The following is a 26,843-nucleotide window of genomic DNA, read 5'->3' on the forward strand; positions in this document are numbered from 1 at the left end:
ATAGAAGAACTAGAAGAACTTAGAAATATACATAACTACGTACTCAGGCTTTGGGGGTAAAAAAGGAAGAAAAAAGGTGGAAGATTGACAACAGATATTAGCTTAAGGTGAATTTTCTCCTGCAAAAAAAGGTCATTGCCTTTCAAAAAAAAAATCACAGGAGAGGAGACCTAAGAGTTATACTGGAAGTTCGAATTGCTGGTTTTGGGGAAGCAAAGTTTAGGTGTTACTGAGAAAGAATGGAGACTTATCAGACAGGTATTGGCAAACCTTCTCCACTGAGGATCAAAGGGAAACTTCAACTGCTTTCACCGGTTCACACTAACTATGAAGCCCCAATGTCTTTAACTGCTGTAAAGGACAAAAATACGTAACAATGAGATTCCCTTGTTGAGAAAGCAGACATCACAGTGTGAACTCTGGGCTGCTTACACCAGCTGCAATAGAAGGAGTCACTCCATCTCAGGGGCCTTTGTGTCCCCAGGGGAAGAGACTAGAGACAACCAACATATGAGTCTTCCTCTAATCTTCCTAATTTGATGCATTATGAGGAAACCATTGGAATAACCCTCATATCTTCCAAACCTCAAGCCTAAAAGATCCCATTTACTCATATTCCAGAATTTAGCAAATGAAGTAGTATTTATGTTTTGATGTATATTTTCTATAAGTAATATTTTATCTTTACATACTTAGATGGCATTTAAAAGAACGACTATGTATGCATTTATTATCTTCCCCAACTAACAATTTCCATGGCTTTGAAAATGAATTTCTTACATTTTCTTTTCGCTTCAACTCTGTTCTCCTCTTTTCTACGACGTGGTTTACCCATCTTTTCTATGATGTGGTTTTTCCCACTTGGCACGTACCTCCGTCTCCTTCACTCATTTATAGGCTTCTGCATTTCTGCTTTCCGAGAGGACTTATCCCCATGATCTGGACTTGTTGTACCTTTCTTTTCTTTCTAATAATACCCAACAAATTTTTTACTTAAACTTCCATCTTGTCTGCTTCCCCCAGCTCCTTTCCCGTGACTTCTCCAGTTAATAATCTCAGCCGTCTGGTTCCCAAATCTTTTCCCATAATGCATTCCCTCAGTAGGAGGTACTGTATCCTTACATGCTTCTTTTGGAGGACTGCCATGTTTTCCTATGTTGGTTTTAATTAGGAGTTCTGGGGTTTTTACAAGATGTTCTGCATGGTAGCTCTGCTTTGCCCTGGTTTGATTTCCTGTAGGTTTTGGTGAGTTTTTTTCATATCCTCATCATCAAATTCAGCAGCTTCTATTTTGAGGGTATTGATTTACTTTGCCATCTTCTTGTATTTAACTTGCCTTCTGTTCCTTGTTAAGTTTAGGATCTTGGCCTTTGTCTCAATGCCTTTATTCTCCCTTATCTTTCCTGTATTTTTGTCTCTCTTCCATTTCTGTAAAACCCAGATGCTTTGGCAGAGAATTACCTTTTTATTATTCCCAAAGATTAAATGAGAAAAAATGTCAAGTGTTGTGGGCTCGACTCAGTAAGTGCTCGCTCAACATCCGCTGTTGTTTTTCTAACTATCCTGGTGATTGCTATGAATGACCACACACTCTGAACCGCAGGGCTTAGCTCGCCCTGTTTTCAAAAACAACTATTTATACTATCTCATTATATTCACTTTCCTGTTCCCAATTTCCAGTCCATCTTTGGATCTTCCTTATATTTTCCATATAAATAATTATTTTGTTCTTCTTTTTGGTTTAATGGCTCTTATTACAACTTCTTGTATAGATTGTTGATGTATTTTTTACTTTTTCCTTGCGTTTTTGTTTCACCTGTGTCCTTTTAGTGAACTTAGACTAAACATCCATTTTACTTGTGGACCTTAAGTGCTGATTCTATTATATGAGATATTTTTTCATCTCATTTAGAACCGCATAAAATACTCCACGTGCATGCCATCCGCCATGTTGATTCCTTTCCATCTGAAAACTTCTGAGCAGGCAATGTCAGAATATGAAGCTTTTGCAGTAACTTTGGGGGTAAGAGTTTTATCTCTGTCTGTTATTGGAAAGAAAATTATGGTTTACCTGATTCAAAGTCTCGATCTAAATTTAACTGATGCACCGTGATGTCTCTTGCAGAAATCAGCCTCCCCCTGTGCCTTCGTGGTGCGTCTCTGCACTTGACGTGTCAAGTGTCCCTGTTTAGTGATGCCAGCAGACCAGAGTTTTCTTTCCTTTACCCTTTCAGTGATGCTATTGGTATCCTGTCACCACTAAGAAAATGATAAGATTTGTATGTATACTGGCAGGAAGGCAGGCTACAGCCAGATGGGGCCCCATCTTAAAATGTACATACAAACATACATTCACGTGAAGATAATTGAAGGGAAGGGTCTCTAGATGGGGAGATGTTACCATTGGCTACCTAGAGTGTGGAATTTTGCATCTGCTTTTCTGTGTGTTTGCATGTACGTGTGTGTATGCCTATGACTTACCTGCAGGATCTATTTTCTTCCCACTATAATCCTGTTCTTGAAATTAGTTGTCATTTTAGTCAGAAATAAAATAATTTTTAAAATTATTGGTGAGTCTCTTTATTTCATCACATTTGTCACCCTAATAGCCTCTCGTCAGCCAACAATGCAGGAGACAGTTGGTTCAGTCAACCTTCGGAAGGAATTCAACTGAGGCCGTTACACTAGGAGACATTCCCTGTCTAGAAATGCCATCACGTTGTTCACTTCGGGAGTGTTGAAGTCTGATAATAATTAACTCCTTTCTTCGGTGCTGTCACCATGGCGTTAAGCACCTCTCTTCCAGTACACTTTAGATTATCCACACGACAATCAATAATCCTTCTCCAGCTTCCTTTACTGAAGAGACAGGCCCCCTTCCTTCACTTTCAGTCCTGCCTCATTCTGTAATACACACACACACACACACACACGTTTATGTGCACACACAGATATACGCTTTCCATTTCAGAGTCCTGGGGAATCAGTCTTCTGAGGCCTTAAGTTACTCTTATTGCATATTGTAACTTAAGTTCTGCTTTATCCAAACTCATAGGAAATCTATCAACCCTTAAAGGTTTCTTTGATGGTCAACACTTCTTTCAGCATTGACTCCTTTCTTCTTCTGCTTCTTCCTCCTCCTACCCCTCTTCCTACTCCTTCCTCTTTCCTCCCTCTCCTGATTGCCTGAAGATTTCTAACCAAATGATCTTTCTGAGGTGGGAGGGTTTGTCTCCTCTCCTCACATCTGTTGCCCATCCTACAATGTCTGTTTCCCTTGGCTTTTTCCTTCCATGGCCAGAGTAGCAACTGCTTCATTTCTCATCTGCTTATGCCCCGTGCGTGTCCTTCCTTCTCTTAGAGCCCATGGCTTCCTCCTGCATTTATTCTGAGCAGGTGTTCCCAGCTTAGTCCTTTCATTTCCCCTTTTGTTGATTATAACATAACATATGACATTACTACAAGAGAAAATATGCTCTTGGGTGAATAGGAGAAAGATGACCTCCTGCCAATACAACTATATACAATGTTTCCTTTCCTTTTTTTTCTTTTATAGCTAAAGGCAACAAACTTATCCTCCATTCCTAACTGCTTTTCCTTACTCACTGAGACCTAATTTCATGACTTTGTAGATTCTATCTTTGGCATCTCCCTGAGTGTCCCCATGCTGGTGATAAGCCTCGCCTGTGTCTAAATGAAAGCATGAAAGCGCAGTTAAGCTGAGTAGTTAAGCTCACCTCCCTTCACACACGCACTTCCCAGTCCAAACCCTTACAGTCCGCCACTTTCATTGGTGATGCTAATCTCTCCTGGTATCTTGCTAAGTAAACTAAAATGTGTCTTGCAGCCAAGATTTCATGCCTGAGGAGAATGAACAGAGCTTTCAGCCATGACTGGTTAATGCAATTCCCACAAAGTTCTTGCAGCCTTGCTTTCCACTTCCTCCTGAGGCATTCATTCTCTCAACCAAATTCAATTTCTCTGCTGCTCTGACGCTCATGTCGAACTCCTTATTTACAGGGACTCACTGGAAATATGTCCCTTGGGTTCCTCCCAACTGAATTAATAATTAGGGTCCCAGGAGCAGTCACCGTGCCCTGGGACTGGTTTCCGTGATGGAAGCAGAACTCCTAATTCGTCTTCGACTGAAGGGGGCTTCCATTTTCCTAGCAGGGATGCAAAGATTCTTTTCTTCCTTTCTTTGCCACCTTCTTCCTCATGCCGGTAGCAAAGACAAAGCAGATGAGACAACAATGTTTTTCCACCTTCTGCCTCCTTAGTTCATTCATTCTGCTCAGTTCTGCCATTTGCTCTGTAAGGCTCTACATGGGTGCTCCCTGAGGTAGTCAACCCTCACCAGCCTCTCCGCCACAGCAGTAGGCTCCCCGGCCAGCTCTCGCCTCTCTTGGAGCACTATTTGCTCCCCCAGGCTCTGCAGGGCCACAGGCAGAAGCCTCCAGCCTCCTTTGGGGTTTGCCTGTCACGATTGCATTTTCTGAAACCCTTTTTTTCCTCTTCTCCCCTCCCTACCCACCAATCACATCCATGGTCCATTGCCTTCTACACCAAGATGACAACGCTTCCACTGCAGGTTGCATCCCCCATGCCCCTGTACCCCTCCTAAGAGAAGTAACCAGCCCTTCTCTTCTCCTTTCTGAGAGTCTGTCACCCAGCCCCAAAGGAAAGCTCTGATAGCTTGGCCCATCCCCTTCTCCTCCAGGCCAAAGTGAACTGACCGTGTCGTGTCGATCCAGATTCCTTCCTCGGGAATGTGCCATTGGAAATAATGTTAGGCTGTGAGCGGCCGTGCTGAGTCACATCAAGACAGAGAGAGAAGACTGATCAGCAGAGACAAGGAACGGGAGAGGAGGAAGAAGAAGGGAGGAAGAGGCGGGGGAAGAAAAGCAAGTGATTGAATAGAGAAAGACAGAGAACAGAAACTGCACCTTTGAAGAAGTAGAGAGCAGAGGCCAGACCCCTGACTTTCAAATTCCTCTGCCCACTTCCATGTGAAGCCCCCACTCTTGTACCTTTCCAATAAAGTCACTTTATTTACCCACGCTGGTTTTGATGGATTTGGTTTCTTAAAGCCAAATGTCCTCTATCAAGATACATCCAGTAAGGTAAAAACAATGAGAGTATTATAAATGATAATGGCCGTAATGACCGTAATAATAACAGCTACCATTTATCGTGCACTTACTATGATGTACTAGGCACAGTCCTGTACATTTTATGTACATGATCACATTCTCACAGATGTCTTGTGATGGGAGTTAGGTGATAAGAACATTGACACAAGACAGGTTTGGCAATGTGTCTAGTTGCATAGCAAACACCCTAACTGACCTTTGAACCCAGTTCTGTTTTCTTCTCTAAAACCATGTCCTATAAGCTAATACATGGAAAGCATCCCAAACAGGCCTGGCACATGTACACCACAGGCCAAAATTGCTAAACCCTTAAGGTATCTCAGTCACTGGATAGGACCCGCTACACTGTTTTAAAATTGGTTAGGGCCGGCCCGGTGGTGCCACAGTTAAGTTCGCACGGTTCGCTTCTCAGCAGCCCGGGGTTCGCTGGTTTGGATCCCACGTACAGACATGGCACCGCTTGGCAAAAGCCATGCTGTGGTAGGCATCCCAGGTATAAAGTAGAGGAAGATGGGCATGGATGTGAGCTCAGTCTTCCTCAGCAAAAAGAGGAGGATTGGCAGTAGTTAGCTCAGGGCTAATCTTCCCCCCCACAAAAAAAATTGGCTAGCAAAACAATGTCAGGCAGGATGATACAAAATCCTGCCACTCAGAGTTCAGTGTTTGGATGAGAGGCTGAACATCAAAGGGAACTTGTTAGAAATGCAAAGTCTTGAGCTCCCCCGAAGCTTTAGTAAGATCTCCCAAGTGATCTGTGCGTGCACTCAAGTTTGAGAAACTGAGCTCAGAGACTCAGAGTGGACATTGCTGGTGAGCTAAGATAGCATTTTACTTATCTGGTTAGTATAACTATGAGGCAGTCTCTAAGATAAATATTCAGCTGTATATCAGGTGACTAGAACAAAAGCTGAAAGGTGAAAATCAGAACTAATGCAAGATTCTGAGGTTCTGCTAAACCCTGTCATTGCAAACACAGGACTTTAACTATCGAGGAGTAACGGATTATTTCTTCACCCGAAGTGTTATCAAGTCTCTCTTCTGGTTCTTTGTCAACCACAAATAACTGTTTCTATACTGGTCTCCATTTTATTTCATTTTGTTGTTTTTATAGACAAGGGATGGGTCTGTCTCACCTGAGTGTGTTGACTCACTGGGTGCTTACTTTGGGACCTGGATATCTTCCCAGAAGAACGTCCAAAGTGTGGCTTGTTGTCAGAAGACTCTGGAATTAGCCCAGCTTGCCAGCCTTTATACAAGAATCTAAACTAAAAGATCATAAGAACGGACACAATGCTCATTTAAAGCTGGTTCACGTTTTGAGTGCTACTGGTGAAAGCTTGTTATCAACTTTACAGAGAGCCAAATTCCAAAATCAGAAATTAAAAACTGCTGTTAACTTTAATCTTGAAAAATGTGAAACACTCAGAACGTAATTGAGATCAACATCCCAGGAGTGAGCTGATAGATGTGACTTAATGTAAGAAAAATGAGTGTTTATTTTTACACACGATTTCCATTCACCTATCTGGAATTTAGCCATGTACTCAAAATACGGTTGTACTAGAAGTCAACAATTTGCTTATGGTGGATATAATAACGATGGCAAGTAACTCTCAAATAATGTCGTATTCTTATCCTTCATGCTGCCCTGGAAGCCCTCTGTGCGTCCACGATTACGGTGTGAGACTTCAGACAGCAGTAACCAGCTCAAAGATATTTGTGCACCCATAGCCTGTACGAACATTTATTTCCTTGCCTTCTGAAAAAGCTATGTGTCTAGAGAAATGGTAGAGCTGGCATGTAATACAGCATTTCTAATGCTATCAGTAAATGTTGTCAGACATGCCTCTGCAAAACCAGAGGTCAGAGACAAAGAGAGAAAAGGGAATATTTATCAGACAAGGATGATTAGAGAAAGACTGAGGCTACAAGCCAGGGCTGGAGGCTTTTAGTCTGGATTCAACAAAAACTTTTTTGAAAATACTGTAAAGTGCCCAGGACTAGGCACTAGGGCTTCAAGTGAATGGGGATAAGGGACATGCTTGAAAAGGGAGTACAGGAAAGCGGTTCCCTTGAATATTCAACTTCTGGCAGCAAGAAATGATCTGACTGATGGAAGAGGGTTTGGGTGGCCTGGGATTTCACAGCTTCTTGCAAGTGATAGGGCAGAGATGGAAAACCTAGCTCAACGTCATCCGCCAAGGGACAGGTACTCAATAGGGACATTACCCTGACCACAGGAACACGTAGCCTGTGTCATCTCACCGCCTCCCAGACCCCTCTCCCACACGCATCCAGATTTAAACTAAATAAGTCAACAGCTATGCTTGGTGAGATTTCCGAAGCCCTCTTTCGGTTTCTGTGCAGGTGCCTGCTCTCTCTTCTTCTATCTGCACAGAGCCTTCCCTCTGCACTGCCCTCATCTTCATTTCCCTCTCCTCTTTGTTCCTCTCCCATCTCCCTTCCTTCTGGCCTCCCTGGTCTCTTGCTCTCCTCTCCTCTTCTCATCCCAACCTTGGAGCAACCCACTGTCTCCTAGTCTGTGTCCTATCCCCCTGCTGTGATTCTTAATGAAATACATTTCAGGAGGGCTTCTGATTGGGTCCATGACAAGTGCGTAATTCATAAGCGCAGCTGGGCCCTCCACAGCACAGCACAATCCTTTCATTCTTTCTGGGGATGCTCCTTTTCCTCCTTAGCCCTTGCTCTTCTCTTGCTTCAGTGGAAGACATCAGCTGTGCATTCCCTAGACTTCTTTCTTCTCCTGTTTCCTTCCTGGGGCAGAGCAGAGTCTCCTCACCTTGCTAAGGTGGAGCTCAGAAGTCATCACATCTTAGTTAAGCTTCTTAGAAGCATGTCTCAAAGGATCCCCTTATCTCCTGAATGAGGGTCTCTGTCTCTCGTGACAAACTCACCACAGCTGTCCTGCCCATTGACTCTCTCATCTTTTAAACTGCCACTCAAATTACAGTGAGCATTGGTAGTATTGTGGTTATTTAATCAAATCCCTATTTCTTGCTCTCAACTTTAAAGTTGGGAGATTTTATATTTTGTGTTTATCAAAAGTGGGTTTTTTTCTTTTTATGCTTGTGGCCCTGGATTAGAATCTTTTCAATGATCTTTCCATCCTTAATGATGGTTGGATTTTCTGTGACTTGAAGAAAGAAGAAAGAAAAGATTTCCTAAAAATGCTTATAAGACCCTGTACGCACAAGAAGGGGAAGCCTTTTTGTTTATGAGTCAGAGTCTGAGCAGATCCGACTTCTCCATAATTGTCTGTCCTTCTCAGAGCATATATATAGTGTTAGCTATGTCTTAAAAGCCTAAGGATAGAATTAGAACATTTAGGAAGCTTCCGAAATATTATTTGACTAGCAGTACCTTCAAGATCTGGCTCAAACTTTTCTCTCTTTGATAGAAGGCTTCTGGGAACAATCCTTTCTATGCTCAATCTGTAGTGGCCACCAACAGTTAATTTTCCTATCAATGCCCCGTACTTGTGTGTATTTCATCACAGAATAGTGGTTAAATGTACGGGCTTTAAGGATGTATGGCTTACATTTAAGTCCCAGTTTCAACTGTGTGACTAAAGATGACTTACTTAAACTCTCTGTGCCTTCATTTCATCACTTATAAAATAAGAATACAATTGTCAACTATCATCGTAGGATATTTTTAAGGATTAAAGGAGATAATCCCTACTAGGTGTGCACAGTGCTGAGTATATAGGAGAGGTATATTATTATTTCTATTGTTATATGTTATTATTATAGTTACTTAGGTACATTCTTTGCATTTCCTACTAAATTGTAAATGTGTCAAGTCAGGCATTTACATTATTAATCCAATATAAAACAAATTAATGCAAAACATTTGAGGGAAGTCACTTAAGGATATGGAGCATATTCTTTTCATACATTTAAGACATTTATAATTGGTGTTCAAACATCATTAAATACTGTCATGTTACCAGGTTTTATATGATATTTTACTTTTTCCTTCATTAAATGTAGTTCGTGTTACAAATAGAAAGTTAAGTCAATGAACAAGAACTGAATACACATAAATTATTGCCACAAGGCACACTTTTGATTTAAAATATAACAAACATATTATAAATATGTAGTTATATATGCTGGATGTAAAACCAGTGCTTACAAAATTTACCTTTTTAATATCATTAAAAAAAAGTCTGTGGTGCACTTACGATATCTCCTCCAAATTCCTAGTAAGTGTCAAGTTTTCTGAAAGTACTTAATGGCATGTGGACTAAGTGTACATTTCAAACGCTCACATTAGGAGTTAATGCATTTGCAACAGGCTTCTGAGTGAGGTTACACACCGCTTACGTTGCAAATGAAAAATGCACGGGAGCGAGGAGTTGAGACCTACGGACACCCACGGAACTCCAAATGCTTCTCTTCGTTTCTTCTCTCTTAATAGAACATCATTCCAGTTAGGACCATCCTAATCCAACAGTACGAAATGCTTCCCCTGAAGGCTCGGAGTTTTAGAATCATGTAATTTGGAGACTGGAATGAAAAATAAAAGACAACCCAACTTATTTTACAGATGAGAAAATAGAGGCCTGTGGCATTCATTTAAGACTGTTCTCAAAACCAGCACTATCCCTACCCTTTATCTGAGTCATTTACTCGAGTTTCGTCACATATTTTTATGCTGTTCTACTGACCATAACTTTAAACGCCCGTGCGCCCCTGACGCCGTGTGCTGGCTGTGTGCTTTCCACGGGGCTCCCCTCGAGGACCCTCTGGGGCTGGTGGGGAATTTTCCTTTGTGGTATCAAAGCCAGGAGCGCGTGGTTTCCCTTTGAGTAGTTTTAAGAGAACGCTACCGTGTAACAACTGGGGCCACAGAGAAATCTTTATGGTATATACTTTACAGATATTTTCTTCTCGGATTTTTTCCCTCTAAGACAAAAGCCTTTGCTAATAGTTCACATAAAACATATTGTTAATTAGTAAATTGTCAAGAAGCGCTAGATTCCATTCCTGTGTGGACTCCATTTAAATATGTCCCTGAATAGCTAATATACCGTTTATTTTCCAGTTAAACTTATTCAAGTATAATTTTGAAGTGCATTGCTTAAAAATTTGATACATTTAAGCCATGAAAACGAGTTTTTCAACACATGTAGTATTTAAGGAAGTCCTAACCTATATTGTTAAGATACTTACTAGCGATAATTATGACTAGCCACTTTAACCTACAGAAATAGGATTGGTAATAAAACCCAAAAACCATCCCTTAATCACTGTGGAGTTGTAATTGCCCTTTACATCGACCTATATAAAGCTGTATTGAATATTAAAGTTATTCCAAAACAATATATTTTTAATTATTTTTTATGACAGCCTCTGCTCTTTAATTAAATGCACCGGACAGGAGGATTTGGGGCGCTTGCCTTGTCGGTAGGTGGTGGGTAACAAGTTAAATTATGCGGAAGCAACGTGAAATTTTGACTAATAATATTTTTACAAGGCCCTTTTAGAAATTCTCACGTGGATGTTACCAGTGACGCTGGTTTATTAGTATTTGGTTAATTGAGAAAAAATAAAAGGAAATAAAATACTGAAATAAAAAGGAAAGAGCAGAGCGGCGCGCACTCTCCCCTCCCATTCCTCCTTCCCCTCCCCTCCCCTCCCCTTCCCTCCCCTCCCCTCCCCCCGAAAGCTCGCGCTCCCTCCCTCCAGGAGCAGGTTCCTGCATGTGCCCGGAATCCGGGCTCGGTGGCGGTGACGGAGGCGCCCTGCAATACCAGGGCGTTCCCAGCTGGGGACTGCCGGCTGCCGGGAACCTGCAGACACCTGGCGCGGCTGTCGAGGGCCCCCGAGACTGCTGTGGCGGACCGGTCCCTCCAGGGCTGCAGGCGCAGGCTGTGAGCGGTCAGAGGGTTTCCTGTGTGTCAGCAACTTCACTTCGCCGAGAGAGCCGGCGGAAGGGCGAGGGAGCGCTCGCGGGCCAATCGCTCCCCGGCAGCCGCCGGCCCGAGCGCGCCCCTCGCCCTCGCCCTCGCCCTCGCCCCAGCCGCCGCCCCGGGTGGCCGCGGCGGGCAGCAGCCGAGCGCGCCGGCCCCGGGGAACACCGGCCCCCGGAGAGCGTGCCGAGAGCGCCGGCCGGCAGCCCGGCGGGCGGGGCGCAGGCACGCCCCTCGCCTCCCCGCGGCGCGCGGACCCGCCCGGGTGCCCAAACTCCGCCCACCCTCGCGGGGAGCCCGGCTCGCCCGCCCGCCCCCTGCACTCGGGACTGAGCAGCGCCGCACGGACGGCGCCGGGCTTTGCGGCCACGCGCGCCCCGAGGGTCCCCCGGGCTGGGCGCAGGGACGCGGAGGGAGCGGCGGGGACCCCAGCGCCGAGCTGCTCGCGTGCAAGGTAGGGAGAAGGCAGATGCCCAAGCGAAGTTGATCTCTGGGGGCAGGAGGCCGGCAGCGCGGCGGCCGGACCCCGCGGAGCCCCCGGCGCGCTCTCCGGCGCGGAGCCGCGGCCCTCGGGAGAGCACGGTCGGAAAGTTGTCGGCGCCGGTGCCCTGCGCGCCCTGTTGTGTAACCTCGGCTCTGCCCGCGGACGGCGAAGTCGCGGCCCGGGCGGAGTTCATGGCCCGCGGCGAACGCGGGGCCGCAGCCGGCGTGGGCGAGCCCCCCTCCGCCCCCTCCCGCGGGGGTCCCCGGCGCCCGCCCCCTTCCGCGCGCCCGCTTTTCCCATGCGCGCTGCGCCCCGCGCCGCCGCTGCCCTCGCGCCGCCGCCTGCCCCTCGGAGCCGCCGCCTGAGTCGGGGAGAGAATGACCGAGGTGCTGTGGCCGGCTGTCCCCAACGGGACGGACGCCGCCTTCCTGGGCGGCCCGGGCTCGCCGTGGAGCAACAGCACGGTGGCCTCCACCGCCGCCGTCGCCGCCACCTCGTTCCGATGCGCGCTGACCAAGACGGGCTTCCAGTTCTACTACCTGCCGGCCGTGTACATCGTGGTGTTCATCATCGGCTTCCTGGGCAACAGCGTGGCCATCTGGATGTTCGTCTTCCACATGAAGCCGTGGAGCGGCATCTCCGTGTACATGTTCAACTTGGCCCTGGCCGACTTCCTGTACGTGCTGACCCTGCCGGCGCTCATCTTCTACTACTTCAATAAGACCGACTGGATCTTCGGGGACGCCATGTGCAAGCTGCAGAGGTTCATCTTCCACGTGAACCTGTACGGCAGCATCCTGTTCCTCACCTGCATCAGCGCGCACCGCTACAGCGGCGTGGTGTACCCGCTCAAGTCCCTGGGCAGGCTCAAGAAGAAGAACGCCGTGTACGTCAGCGTGCTGGTGTGGCTCATCGTGGCGGGGGGCATCTCCCCCATCCTGTTCTACTCGGGCACCGGGGTCCGGAAAAACAAAACCGTCACCTGCTACGACACCACCTCGGACGAGTACCTGCGGAGTTACTTCGTCTACAGCATGTGCACGACGGTGGCCATGTTTTGCGTCCCCTTGGTGCTGATCCTGGGCTGTTACGGACTGATTGTGAGAGCCTTGATTTACAAAGACCTGGACAACTCGCCTCTGAGGAGGAAGTCCATTTACCTGGTGATTATTGTGCTGACTGTTTTTGCTGTGTCTTACATCCCTTTCCATGTGATGAAAACAATGAATTTGAGGGCCCGGCTGGATTTTCAGACCCCAGAAATGTGTGATTTCAATGACAGGGTTTATGCCACTTATCAGGTGACGAGAGGTCTAGCAAGCCTCAACAGTTGTGTGGACCCCATTCTCTATTTCTTGGCAGGAGACACTTTCAGAAGGAGACTCTCCCGAGCCACCAGGAAAGCTTCCAGAAGAAGTGAAGCACACTTGCAATCCAAGAGTGAAGACATGACCCTCAATATTTTATCCGAGTTCAAGCAGAACGGAGATACAAGCTTGTGAGGACGCAGGAATCCCCAGACACCCGCTTTGTAACATGGTAGGATGCTTAACAGAGCCACGTGGTTTTTTTCCCTTTAAGTTTCTAGTAAGTTTGGTGAAAATTCAAACCAAGAAAGTAGTGAGTTTAAAAAAAAAAAAGAAATGCTCACGCCCACGCTTGGCTTGTTTGGGTTTGCTTTCAAGGCCTGCCTTCTTTCTAACCAGAAGTATGTATAATAAAATAATACTGTCCTAGTTAAACATTTACTTCTTTTCTGCCTTTAAAATCGACACACTTTTCTATTTAAAGTGCACAGGAATATTGGAGCTATTTTGATATTAATAATTTCTCCAAGGAAACTGACAACCTGAAACTTGATTTTGTGATTCATCTAATCTTTGTTGTTTTTAATTATCCATGGTAGGAACAAATTGAAAGTCCACATTCTCAAGGTTAACATAGGATGGCAAAACACTGAACTAGGTCTGTTCAGTATCAGATGGAAAGACCTCAGCGGGGTGTCTTTTTTGGTCCTATAAGCATAGGTGCTAGCTGGCTGAGTTTCTTGGGAGAATTGAATAGAAAAATAAAGTCAGTGAATTTAAAAGCCTAAAAAGTGGTTATTGCTCAGTTATTTCTAGAAAACTACTCACTGTATGTTGGGTGCTAAATGTTTGATGATGGAAGCCTGCGTATATTATCTTACCAGTAAAATGCATTCAACGTAATCAAACTGCGTGTACTTTCCTCGTAAACACCACGGGCTCTGTTAGACTTCCTGTGATAACGAGCATCTGCTGGTCCCACTGCTGTGCAGGCCTTAGGAGTTTGCGTTCCAGTACAAATGCTCACTCACATCTGTGAAAACAATTTAAAAATCTCCGATAAACTACAGACCAAAGTGGAGGAACTGTTAGCAGGTTGAGGGATGTGGGGCAAGAGGGTAGTGTTATATCAGAGGGGGAGAGGTGACAGTCACCCACAGTGCAGTGCCTGCAACCATGTTCTCAAATGTATGAGGCAAGTGGGAGCAGGTAGAAGGCATTGTTAGATGAGGACTTCAGTGTAAATTAAGTCATGGTGGAAAGGCTCTTTTTTGCTTCTTGGAAACGTTGGAAAATAGTGAATGCAATTTGAAAAGAAGGCGGCAGAATTTATATATGTTGTGTTGATAGAATGGGAAGCTATAGTCCTTTACTGGATCTTGCATCCTCACACTTAAAGAAAAAACTCCAAATATATGGGAAAGGGAAATATGAAGAATGAAATTTAAGCACTTAAGGTACCACAGCACTGAGAAATAAGTTGTACAAACTACTAGTCACACTCCTAGTAATTTAAGAGAAGACTACTGGTGTTTTCTTCTACATTTTTTCTCTGCCAGGCAGTAATGAGAAATATGTGAAACATTTCGTTAACTTTAATAACAGTTTTCAATGAATATTGAATTGCTGCATTTTTAACCTTTGAAATCTTTAAATTCTGTATAATGTAGAATAATGAGGTGAGTTAATCCAATTTATAACTCCAAACAGATAAATCCAGGGTCAAAGGAATTTTTAATGGTGAAACCAGCCCCATAAAGTCAACATCAGACTCTGCAGCCGATGGTGGAGCAGCTTGTTTGGAAGCACTTCATAAGTAAAGCGGTTTGGGGCTGTGTCTTAAGGCAAGGACCTTAGCGCCCTGTGGGACGTGGTGACAGGAATGTCAGGGCTTATTTCAGGTCTTGGAATGCCTGGGTGGACTGAGGATTCATGGGACCCTTGGTTTCTTCTTCGAGTGGCTCAGTTTATCCAGTGTCAGACCACCAAGAACAATGAAGAAAAGCTGTGTTTAGCGTCTTTTTTACAGGTTGAGTGTTGATGCACAGAGTTATAGAAACCAAGTCAAGAAGAAACCTTTTAGATGTCCTACTTACACCTCCTCATTTTGAGGAAAGACAAGGTTAGCTAGATTCTCACTTGGTTAGGGTCCTACAGCATTGTCTGCTATGAAATCCTAGAAGAAAAAGTCTAAAATATGTCATTTCTTTGTTGTCCCTGTCGAGTATCCTGTTGAGTGAGACAAGATAGATATCACTAAATTGACCAACATGGAAATTTCAAAGTCTGGACCAGCCTTGACTCGAACGCCAATGGTACACATTTCTATCATATTTCCTCACCATTTACTTTAGTTTTCTTCCTTTTAGGTCTCAGATGCCCAGCCTGATTTACAGTATGTGTTAAGTACATTGTTTCAGCCTCCAGAGAACTTTCTTTTGGAGTGTGGACGCAGTGAGGAGGTGGACAGTCACTAGAGATGCCCTTTTACTCCTGGGCATGCTTTTGTCCAGGGTGTTTCTTCTTTAGCTTCATATATGACGTAGTGGACAATGACATGCGATTGCATGCCAAATAGTGACAAGGATGATCTTGCCAACTTCCAGGCAAAAAGCGGTCTCGGGGAAGAGTCCATACTAACAGTGAAAATACACAGAGGGATCCAGACGGAGCAGTGATCTGTTGGCTGGATATCTGATTCATGGCATATGATGATTGAGGAGGTATTTTAATAGTAAAGGTTGAAATGTGTTGGCGTTTTGATGAAAGATCTGCTAAAATTATAGAACTTACCAGTTAACTAAATTTCACACTGCAAAACTGTTTTAGTGCCAAGTTCAAGGTGTTTTGTGACTCGCAGATTGGCATCTTTGACTCTCTGAACGTCAGTGTGTGTTTGCATTGAAATGGTAAAAAGACAAACTAAGAAGAGTTGCTGCATGAGAAGAGGAGTCAGAGGTAACACCTTGAGGCGCCACTCGGCCAGCTGTGGAACTCTTGACCCTTTCAAGGCCACTCTTCGTGGATTAAAAAGGTTGGCTGACATCCATCTGTCGGGGCCTAGGGGACATGCCAAAGAGTTAAAACCACACCCAGCCAGAGGTGCGTGGGGTCTGCCCCGGTGCTTTCCCGGACTCCTCAGTGCCAGTCCTAACTAAAAAGGTTTCGAGTTCACCACCTGTGACGTGGACATAAGAGCTGTAAGTTTCCTCAGTCTGCTGGGCAGTGCGCTCACCTGTCCCTGGATAAAGAAATGTCAGTGCTTGTAGCAGCTGGAATTGGACTAGTGACAATAAGATGTGTAACTAGTTAGAGGTCTATGGAACCTTTAACTTTGCTGGTCAAATTGTAGCTATCATAACAGTATTTATTGAGGAAGCTCACAGTTCTTCAGTTGTACAGATTGAAACTTTCTTGAAAGATCCAACATACTGATGTAAACTATATTTATTACAATGTATAATATATGTCACACTGGTGTATTTTACATAGCATGATGCATCGGTAAAATGAGAGTTATTGTATTTTATGATGCTTTTCAAATATCACCATCTTGAGATGTTTAAGTCTTCAGATTTCTTTGGGTCTAAAACATGAAAATCTGTTTTGTGACACAAGTGATTAACTTTCTCTAGAAATGCTTCTGCATGTTTATGTTTTTATTTAGGGTTCTTCCTATATACACACAGTTTGGTGTTAGACTATCATAAGATCAATAGTAAATACAAAATATCTTAGCCAGACTGAGTCTGTATTGTCTACATTTTATATGATACTATAGAAAATTTATATCATCTTTTTAGGACGTTTAGAATTGTGCCCCCAAATGTGGTCAGAGATTCCATTTCCTAATGCAAAAGGCTTGTCCTAAATTTACGGTAGATCTCTTATGGTTTAGAAGTCTGGTGGGATGGGCATTATCGATACAACATTAGTTTAAGGAAAAACTCTGGGGAGATGGGGAGAGAGTCATCAGTTACTGTGCTCAGCTTTGCCTCAGTTTTTGTGTTGTGTTTCTTCTTAAGGTGAAATAGTACGATCTTAATTTCTTTGACATGGAGTTTCTAAGTAACACACTACCAGCAAGTTCAACACTGCTGTTCATTTTAATCTGATTTATTTGTTCAGTTGATGACTTTAATTCCAAGTTTTATAGTGATAACTGTATATTATTTGGCTGCTGAATTCTGTTACAATTTTTTATTCTGTTGTACATTGTATTATACATATCATTCAAAATTAATATGAAGGGAAATGTATGTTACATATCAAAATTTGTGAATTTGAATCCAGTATGTTTTAGTGCTTCTGCAAAAATGTTTATTTTTGTATTATCTGTGATTTTAATATAGATAATTGAACTAGATTTCGTTGTGATTAATCGTGCCATTGAATGGGCGGTATGGAAACAGTGTTACTTGACATTTTGAGCTTTCTCAGGTTTATCTAAATCAGTGGTAGCTTAACAAATTCCAGACTAATTGTGTGTAACCATGTTTTAGATAGAAAGAATGCACATCTCCTCTAAGTTTTGCATGCAGGAGTGTAGGATGTCATGTGCGTGCGTGGCTGTGTGTGTGTGTGTCTAAGGCATGGCAGCCAACTTTGTATCTGCTATTAATAATAACAGCAGAGCTTTGATGCAATCTTGGTCACTAGAGTTGTACCTACCATAGACAATTAAAACTGAAAAAGTCTCAATAAAACTATGAAATGGGGTCTGATGGCTTCTGTGTTATTGCAGTATTAATACTTACGAGTTTCCCCGAATTTTGATGCTCACTATTATACCAAGCTGGCAAATACTGTAGGATGTATGGAAGTAACACAGGCATTCTTGAGGTGCAGGCTGGAACGTAAGAAGTGAAGTGTTAAAGAAAGAACCTGGTGCAAGATAATTTAAGGTTGTCCTTATTCCATATTTAATCATTAGTAGGAATATGAACTAATTATTTGAGGAAAATATGGAATGCAGCCTTAATACATATTTCTCATACTAGTGTTCTGTCTTTAAAATGTTAGCTGTCATCTTTCTCCTCTAATTTATCCATGGAGGTAATCAGACTAATAATCCTTTGTGGGTTTTGTTCATCTATCAGCCTGCATTGCTTGGTTCTCTCAAGTTTATTAAAATATACATTGCTGGTGCTGTGCAGTGAAAAAGTATATGTGGAGGGCCAGCCCGGTTGCCTAGTGGTTAAGTCTGGCACACTCCACTTCAGCAGCCTGGGTTCGTTCCCAGGTGTGGACCCAAACCACTCGTCAGCCATGCTGTGGTGACCCACATACAAAAGAGAGGAAAATTGGCCACCAATGTTAACTTAGGGCAAATTGTCCTAAAGCAAAAAGAGGAGGATTGGCAACAGATGTTAGCTCAGGGTGCATCTTCTTCAGCAAAAAAAAAAAGGTGTAGGTGGAGTGGGAGAATGCTTAAAATGTCACCTTTTTGTCCTGGGTGGAGAAGGTAAGCACAGTGGTCTTGGCTGGGTTTTCTGGTTGTCTGCAGACACGGGGTCCCTGCCACAGAATCCTGTGGGCGGACACATGCAAATCTCTTGCAGCCCTTAAGATATGTGCCACTCAGATTTTACTCCTTAATTAGGTGTGCTCTCCAGACTTCACGGCTTGAGAATCCTCACTTGTTAACATTGGCTTTGATAGAGTTGTGTGGGTGTGGGGGTGTGTATGTTTATTTAGTACATACATCCAGATTATGCAGATAACTATCTTTCTGATTCAAGAAGAGTTTAAAGCTTTGAGCACGTTGTGAGCTTCAAAATCGCTTTGGGGTTAGAGTCGGAGAAGCCTCTCTCTGCACAAGTAAATGTACTGCATCGAAATTCTTTTATACTCTATTTTCAGGGGGTTTAGAACTTTGCCCCCAAATATGATCAGAATTTCCATTTCCAAATGCAAAAAGCTTGTCCTAAATTCAAAGTAGATCTATTATGGTTTAGAAGTCTAGTCGATGGGACATTAAAGACATAAGAGATGTCACTAGAAATCCATGTTAATGTTAATGCTGTGCTTACTTGCTTTAACCGGACAAGGTTGTATTGCTTTGGGGTGGACCCTGGGGACTGACATCCCCAGCTAGCAGGGTTCTGGGACCAACGGTCCAAACAACAGCTGTGGATGGAGTCAGGCCCCTGGGCTGAGTGGCTGACACCGCTGCAGCCCCTTGGAAATGGGCCTGGGAAGGGGTAGGGGAGGGGAGGCGTGTGCGGGCAGTCAGTCCTGCACAGAGGGGAGAAACGCACTGCCTTTCCTGAGTACCTGAGAGGGGAAGTCACCACAGGGAGCCGGAAAAGCCCAGAGATAGATCGGAATAGAAAGAGGCCTTGGAGACATCCAGCCCCATCACCTGGGTTTGCTCCTGAGAGTAGTTTTCATGTTTGGAGGTGAACTAGCAGGGGACTCAGGGTTCTCACTTCTCCTGCAACATTCCTCCCACATCCCAGAGCTCTGCAGCCTGTGGCTCTGTGTCCATTAGTGGGTCAGGAAATCAGTACAGTGGGTTATGATCAGCACTCTAACAAAATGAGAGAGAACAGATCAGAGTCCATCACTCAGAGAGTAAGGCGTTGTGATTTTAGTTTCAGACACACGCTCTCACACACACACACACGCAACACATATATTTACAGGTACTTGTGTCCTGGGTTGCAGTGGACATTTGATTTCTTACTGAGGACCTGGTCAAAAAAGTTCAAAACTAGCACTATTCTACTCAGCAAAAGGCGGCATGGAGTTATAGGAATAGGGGATGAGAGATGGTTTTCCAGAACTATTTTTAAATAAACACAAAGATGCTTGGTTGTTAATTTTGTGACAAAATTAACATGCATCCCTCCTTTTTTTAAATGTTATTTTCTTCTGACAATTACATTCAGAATTCCCAAGGAAATTGTTAAGGCAGCATTTAGCCTACATCTAAGGATAGCTATTTGCAGTTAAAGGTAGTATAATTGAAACTCAGGTTTACGTAAACTTTGATAGCTTAACTCCACATTGTTCCCTCTATTTTAAAGAGTTAACAGCAAAACGGAAAATGTCCACTATGTTTAAGAGCATCAGCTTTGCAGTCAAAATGCCTTAGGTTTCAACCCACCTCTGCCACTTGCTACTTGTGTACCCTGAGAAGTTACTTAAACCCTGTAACTGTGTGTTCCTCAGCCATAAAATGGGCATAACAATTGGCAGCTCATGGCATGTTGGGAGAATTAAATGAAATAAAATATGCAAAGCACCTATTGCAAAATACGCATTCGACAAATGGTAGGTGTGCCATTCTGGAGGCTGCGAAGGGTTTGCCATTCCACATGCTGTTTTGCTGTTGTTAGTGTCGTCTCTGTATCTGTTAATACAAATATTAATATTTCTGTTGTCTTCCTTCCTGCCATGGAGGCTTTGTGGGTCTCTTAGAAATTCACGTTGTGGGTTCGAGAGTGGGTCTCTTAGAAATTCTCGGTGTAGGTTTGAGTGCACTTAATTTTGTTCCTTTGGACACTCCAGTGAATATCTGAGGTCAGATAATAAGCAAGTACTCAACTTTCTGACGCTTTGCACTGTGATATTCACTGTGTGGGACAAAGACATATAAGGCTAAGTGTGTCCAGCTAAAAATACATCCACAAGAAGGGTCTGCTGACTGCTTAGTAGGCGCCCCCTCAGGTTCCTGGTCTGTTTTCAGCCACCACAATCCAGAGGCTGGTCTTCGGTTTTGCAGATCCAGAAACTCGATCGCAGCAGATCACGTCGAGTTCACCAGCTTGGGGCACTGAGTCACACCCAGCAAACTGACGAGAGAATCATTTACCAACTAGAACGACACTTCATGAGTATATAATGGCCGTATCCCGGTCACAATAACAGACGTCTGCCTCTTTGTTCAATCTAATTACGAATCAGAAGGTTGCCTACAGAGCTTAAAATAAGAGCAAAGAGGTGATATTCTTGAAAGACGTTTCCAGTAAGATAGAGGAGCTGAAAGAATTGCCTGTCCTTGGAGATATTGGTCATGATAATCAGCATCCATCCCGTACTTGGAAAAATTCTGCCTGCCTGGGACAGCTCAGCAGCACATAGATTGAAAATTTTGCACTTGCTTATTTTCTTTAAAAATCAATCACCACCATTATTACTTCTTTGCTTGCAAATTACGTTTTAGTAATGTCTCCCAATGGTGGGTGTGGGAGGAGGGTGGTGATGGAGAAGGCTGCAGTGCTTGCTAAGTTGGAGAGCCTTAGAAGACATCCAGTTGGAAAGATGCAATGTGTCAGTCATCACAAATGCCATTCCAGAGTTCAGGACAGAGGTGTGGCAAGAGATGCAGGTTTGGGAATTGTCCGTGTGCAAATGATAGCTGTAACCAAGGAAGTAGGTACAGTCACTCAGGGAGTATGTGCAGACACTGAAGAAAAAGGGCAGGCAAGGGAGGAGAGCGAGCCAGAAATAGCACCAACACTGGTGAGATGGATGGGCAGGAAGAATTGGAGTCAGCAAAGATCCCCCACAGCCTCTTGAAGAAATCAGCCTCGGAAGAGTTCCAGGGAAGAGGTGAATCTGTGTCACTTGTTACAGAAAGGACCATAAAGAGTCTGCTGGATTTGGAAATTGGAAAGCCTTGGTGTTTGATTGAGAGCACTTTTAAACCATAAAAATAATAATGATTATTGATCACTGAAGAAGTGTTTTGGTGATAATATTGAGGAAAATATGTTAGTGGTTTGATGAGAAGACTGAGATTAGAAAGAGAAAAAGGTATAAAGAGAGACTGCTTGATAATTGCAGAGGAAACCAGGTCCCTGGGGAAACTGGAGTAGAACTGGATGATATCAGCAGAACAAGGGGAGGGGACAGTCTAGGGAAGGAGTGGCTGTGGTTTTGAGGATGACTGGTGGTGAAGACCATCACAGTAGAGAGCCTAATTGGGGGGTTGGATACTGGATGGCTCACTGAGTAACAGGAAGACTGTTGGAGCTGTGGAGGAAACTGATTTGAAGGTTGGTGAACAGGAACACTGAGAAACGGAGCAGCCAGCAAGAATTAGTTGGCATCACTCTCAAAAGAGATATTTACATGGCGGTGGGGAGCCTGTCCCTCTTCTGATGAGTCAGGGTAGCGTGATAGGAGAAATGGCATCTACTGGGAAAAAGACTGAGTGAAATGTTTTACGGGGAGTTGTCAGCAGGTGTTGGTAAGGGAAGGTTGAGAGAAGTTTCCTTTGGAAAGAGTGTGTCTCCAGAAAACACAGCAAAAGGTGGTCAATAGAGGGTGGAAGTGGGAGGAGAGGGAAAGAACTGGAAGGAGAAGAAAAGTTTGGTGACAAGGAAACTCGTCCCAGGGATGTTGTACTAGATCATGAGGATAAAAGAGGCAAGCTGTAGAAAGATCCCAGGATGGAAAGAACCAACATTTCCATAAGAACTTTGGAGATAAGTTTCCTCATAGTCCAGACAGACCGTCTGTCCTTGGATGGATGGAATCAGGGAGAGGAGAATAGATGGGCTTTAGGCAGTGATCGAGAGTTCATGTGGTGGCTTCAAAACTTGGCTGCAAATTCGTTGGCATTTTTCCCATTAAGAATTTGGGTCTATGGTCCATTCCCTTGAATCTGAGGGGGTTTGTGATTGTTTTGACCAACAGAATATGGCGGGAGTGACACACTGTGACTGCTACGACCAGGTCATAAAAACCTGCTCTTTGTGGTGTGGAGCTCTGAGTTAACATATGAGAAGCTGACCACCTCGAAGCCACATGCTGGAAAGGCCACGTGGAGAGAGTGCTTGGTAACACCCTGAAAAGAGGGGTGTGTGTGAGAGAGAGAGAGACAACTAGAGAGCCTCCAGCCACTCAGTCACACCAGTCCGGGCACCAGACACGTGCAAAAGCAGACTTAGATCCAAATGCCAGCCATTCGAGTCCCTCCCAGCTGCATGAGTCTCAGACATCATGGAGCAAAGACCAGCCATCTTTGCTGAGATGTGTGTGAAAACCTGAGCCATAAAATCTATGAGGAAAATGAAATTGTGTTTATTTATGAGGTTAGGGTAGTTTGTTACACAGAAATAGATAACAGGAACAGCCTAGGACAGACTGTAATGGGGGCTGCTGAGGTGTGTTCTCTGTCATGGTTACTGCTCTTTGTGTGCCCAGGTGGGTGTGGCCGGGGGGGGTGTGGCGGAGGTTGTGGTGGGACTGGGTTAGGAATATGTGGTGTATCCCCAACCACGGATGGTATCCACTTACATGCAGAGGAACAGAGTGCCGGGTGGTTGCTCAGGATTGGTCAAAGTGAGGGCCTAATTGTGGCTAAATATTTCTATAATTATAACCCCTGCCTCCAAGACAGTGCCGAGGATCTAAAAGGCACTTAAATTGGCACAAAAAATTCACAAATGGAGAATAGTTAAGAGGTAAATTGTATCAAGAAGCTGCGAATGTAGAAGGATTTCACAGAGAAGAGAATTGTGGTTGAACAGGAATAGACTGAAGAAAGCACATTCATGGAGGCAATTATTATAAGTCTGGGTTAAAAGTTAAATAGAATTTCATATTCAGGAGGAAGAAGGGAAAGTATGCCAGGCTCACTTTTTATTTGGAGGTGGAGGTTTGAAGAAAAACAATGAGCAAAGTCAGTGGATTGGAAAAGGATGGACTTTGGGAGAAAAAAGGGAGAAACAGATTCGCTGTGGCTCAGGAGGTGAGAGAAACTAAGGTTAACTGGGCAGAATGAAACCGCAATTGAGAGAGCAAGCAAAGAGGCTTGCGTTTAGTGTAGTCAGTGATAGAAAGCCATGAAAAGTTTTAAGTCAGGGAAATGAAATTATAGAGAATCTGGCAAGGGAGGCAGAGACCTGTGAAGATGGTTTTTCTCTAAGCAAGACTTTCAAGGAGTAGTGGTGACTGCAGAGTAAGGAGGCAGAGATCTAACATGTTTTGCGGGAAGAAATGATCAGCTGTGGGGTCTGAGTACAATGGAGGAGAGAAAAGGAAAAGTCAAGATGACCAGGGTTCCCTCTGGAGAATCAGGAATAATAGTAGTGATTCTGAAAGAATCAGGAAGGGAAGAGGCGAGTACAAACGAGCATGAAGATCGTGTGTATGACTCGAGGCCCCTCTGCAAGAACTGTTACTCTGTTTCCTCTTCTAGACCTCAGCTTAATTTTTATGAACTTCTCTTCTGCTAATATGGCAGAAATTTAATTTCACTTTGTTCAGTTCCCGCCCCCCGCCTTCTCCTTGAAGTTGTGACTTAAATCCATAAAGGACTTACTTGTTGAATGGAGGCCTCTGGTCCACATCATTGTCTCTCAACACCGGCAGCTCTGGGCGGATACCATGCCCTTTCTGAGATAACAGCGTCTTAGTGCTGTGAGATCTCCCGGGCCATCCCTTTAGATATACCACAAAGTGATTTCTGTTCAGGGATTTTTCTGCCTCCCAGGAAAATGTAAAAAGAGAGAATCTTGGAACATCAAAAAAGAAGGACACAGTAAGCAAGGGTATGGGAAGGGGTAGATTTTCCTTCTTTCAAGTTTTCTAAATCATATTTGATGCTTGAAGCAAAAACTATAAAACTGTTTGATTTGGTTCTAAATGTACACAGAGAAAATATTTAAGTTAATTACTTTATAAATGGGGGAGGGTAAAGGGACATAGAGGGAGGTAAGTTTTCTAGATTTCACTTGAACTGGCAAAATGATGGCAACAGTATACAGGAAAAGTTATGTCCATATAATGGAATAGCTAGAGCTACAACGAAAAGTAGTTATACAAAGCGATACACTCAAAAATAGTATAGATAAAACAAAATGGGATTCCAAAAACTATTCAAGCAACCCACAGAAAGGCAGGAAAAAGAAAACAGAAACAAAAAACAGAGAGAATAAGTAGAAATGATAGACTTAAACCCTAACATTAAACCTGATACATTTAATGTAACTTAAACCCTGATACGTGTAATGTATCAGTAATTACATTAAATGTAAATCTAAATATACCAAGTAAAACACACAGATTGGCAGACTGGATCTGAAACCATGACCCAGCTTTATTCTGTCTATAAGAAGCTCACTTCAAGTAGAACAAAATAGGCAGAGTGAAAGTGAAAGAATGAAGACAGATATATCATATGAACACTAAGTGAAAGAACACAGGAGTAGCTATGCTGATAGAAGGTAAAGTACACTTCAGAACAAATAAAAATAGCAGAGGCAGCAAGAGATATTGTATAACTATACAAGGGTCAATCCACCAAGAAGTTGTAGCAATCTTAAATATGTATGCACCAAAAAACAGAACTGAAAACACGTGAAGCAAAAAACTGGTAGAACCAAAAGGAGAAATAGACAAAGCCACAAATGTAGTTGGAGACTTCAACATTCCTCTTTCCAGGATTGATAAAATTATCAGAGAGAAGATCAGCAAGGATGTAGAACTCAACGGTGTGATCAACCAAGAGGGTCCAGTTGACGTTTATAGAACACTCCACCCAACAAAGCACAACACACACTCTTTTCAAGTGCTCACGTCCTGGGCCACAGAACAAAGCTCAAAAAAAATTTAAAAGAATTGACATCATATAGAATGTGTTCTCTGACCACAATGAACTCAAACTAGAAATCAATTAGAGAAAGATAACAGGAAAATATCCATGTACTTGGAAACTAAACAACACACATAAATAATCTGTGGGTCAGAGAGGAAGTCTCAAGGGAAATAAAAATAGATTGAACTGAATTAAAATGAAAATGCAACATATCAAAATTTGTGGAACACAAGTAAAAAAAATAACAGCTAACGTTATACTCAATGATGAAAGGCAATGTCTTCCTCTCTAAGACGGAGAAAAAGAGAAAATCAATGCTCAAGCAGTGCTGAGAGAAGAATCTATAAATTCTTAATTAGAAAAAGGGAAAATCCTCAAATCAATAATCTAAGCTCCCATCTCAAGAATCTAGAATAAGAAGACTCAAAAAGACAGAGAAAAAAAACCCTCCAAAATGATTAGAAGGAAGGAAATAATAAAGATAAGAAAAGGAAGTAATGAAATTTAAAACAAAACTAATAGAAAAAAATCAATGAAACAAAGAGATAGGTCTCTGAAAAGATCAATGAAAGTGACAAACCTCTAGCAGGACTGACCAAAAACAAAAGAAAGAAAAATACCAATTACCAATCTGGTGAATGAAGTGGGATCTAACTAAAGACCCTGCAGCATCCAAAAGTAAGGGAAAACCACAAACAACTTTACACACAAAAATTTGACATCTTAGATGAAATTCCTCCAAAAATACAAATTTATCACAACGCACTCAACATGAAGTAGATCATTTGAATAGCCCTGTAACTAATAATGAAAATGAATTTGTAACTTAAAGTCTGTCAAAAAAGGAATCTCCAGGCCCAGTGGGCTTCATTGGAGAATTCAACCAAATGTTTAAAGAAAAATTCACACTAATTCTACACAATTTCTTCCAGAAAATAGAAGAGGAGGGAACACTTACCAATTTATTACATGAAACTAGCATTATCCTGACAAGCAAAGCCAGACAAAGAGTACAACAAAAAAAGAAAAGTAAACTATAGACCAATATCCCAGATGAACATAGTTACAAAAATTCTTAACATATAAGCAAATAGAATATAACAATATAGTCATGCATCAAATAACGACGTTTTGGTCAACGACAGACTGCATATATGATGGTGGTCCCATAAGATTAGTGCCATGTAGCCTAGGTGTGTAATCTGCTTTGCTATCTAGATTTGTGTAAGTACACTCTATGATGTTTGCATAATGATGAAATCACCTAACAATGCATTTCTCAGAATGTGTCCCTGTCATTAAGTGATGCATGACGGTATATAAAAAGAATTATTATGGCCAAGTGGGACCTGAGATGCATGACTAATTTAATATTTAAAAATCCTTCTGTGTAATTAATATATTAACA

General features: G+C 43.1%; 1 protein-coding gene across 3 annotated transcripts; it reads left to right on the forward strand.

Moving 5' to 3' along the window:
- The first annotated feature begins 11,381 nt into the window (after nt 1–11,381).
- P2RY1 (purinergic receptor P2Y1) lies at nt 11,382–17,601 on the forward strand. Of its 3 annotated transcripts, XR_011527649.1 has the most exons (3): nt 11,746–12,738; nt 12,938–13,114; nt 15,252–17,601. XR_011527649.1 is itself a non-coding variant. In XM_008521406.2 (2 exons), exon 1 carries the CDS (start codon nt 11,953–11,955, stop codon nt 13,075–13,077), a length of 1,125 nt encoding a protein of 374 aa, XP_008519628.1. In that variant the 5' UTR covers nt 11,382–11,952; the 3' UTR covers nt 13,078–13,114; nt 15,252–17,601. The 3 variants fall into 3 exon arrangements, 2 of the variants coding, with proteins under 2 accessions (XP_008519628.1, XP_008519636.1); XM_008521406.2 differs by having other exon boundaries at nt 11,382–13,114; XM_008521414.2 differs by having other exon boundaries at nt 11,404–12,738; nt 12,938–17,601.
- Nucleotides 17,602–26,843: the final 9,242 nt, after the last annotated feature.

This window comes from Equus przewalskii, chromosome 15, assembly GCF_037783145.1.
Source record: "Equus przewalskii isolate Varuska chromosome 15, EquPr2, whole genome shotgun sequence".
NCBI classification, from domain to species: Eukaryota; Metazoa; Chordata; class Mammalia; order Perissodactyla; family Equidae; genus Equus; species Equus przewalskii.

What these genes read in the sequence shown, in the direction of transcription:
- P2RY1 (XM_008521406.2), top strand. Translation starts at nt 11,953, where the DNA reads ATGACCGAGGTGCTGTGGCCGGCTGTCCCCAACGGGACGGACGCCGCC.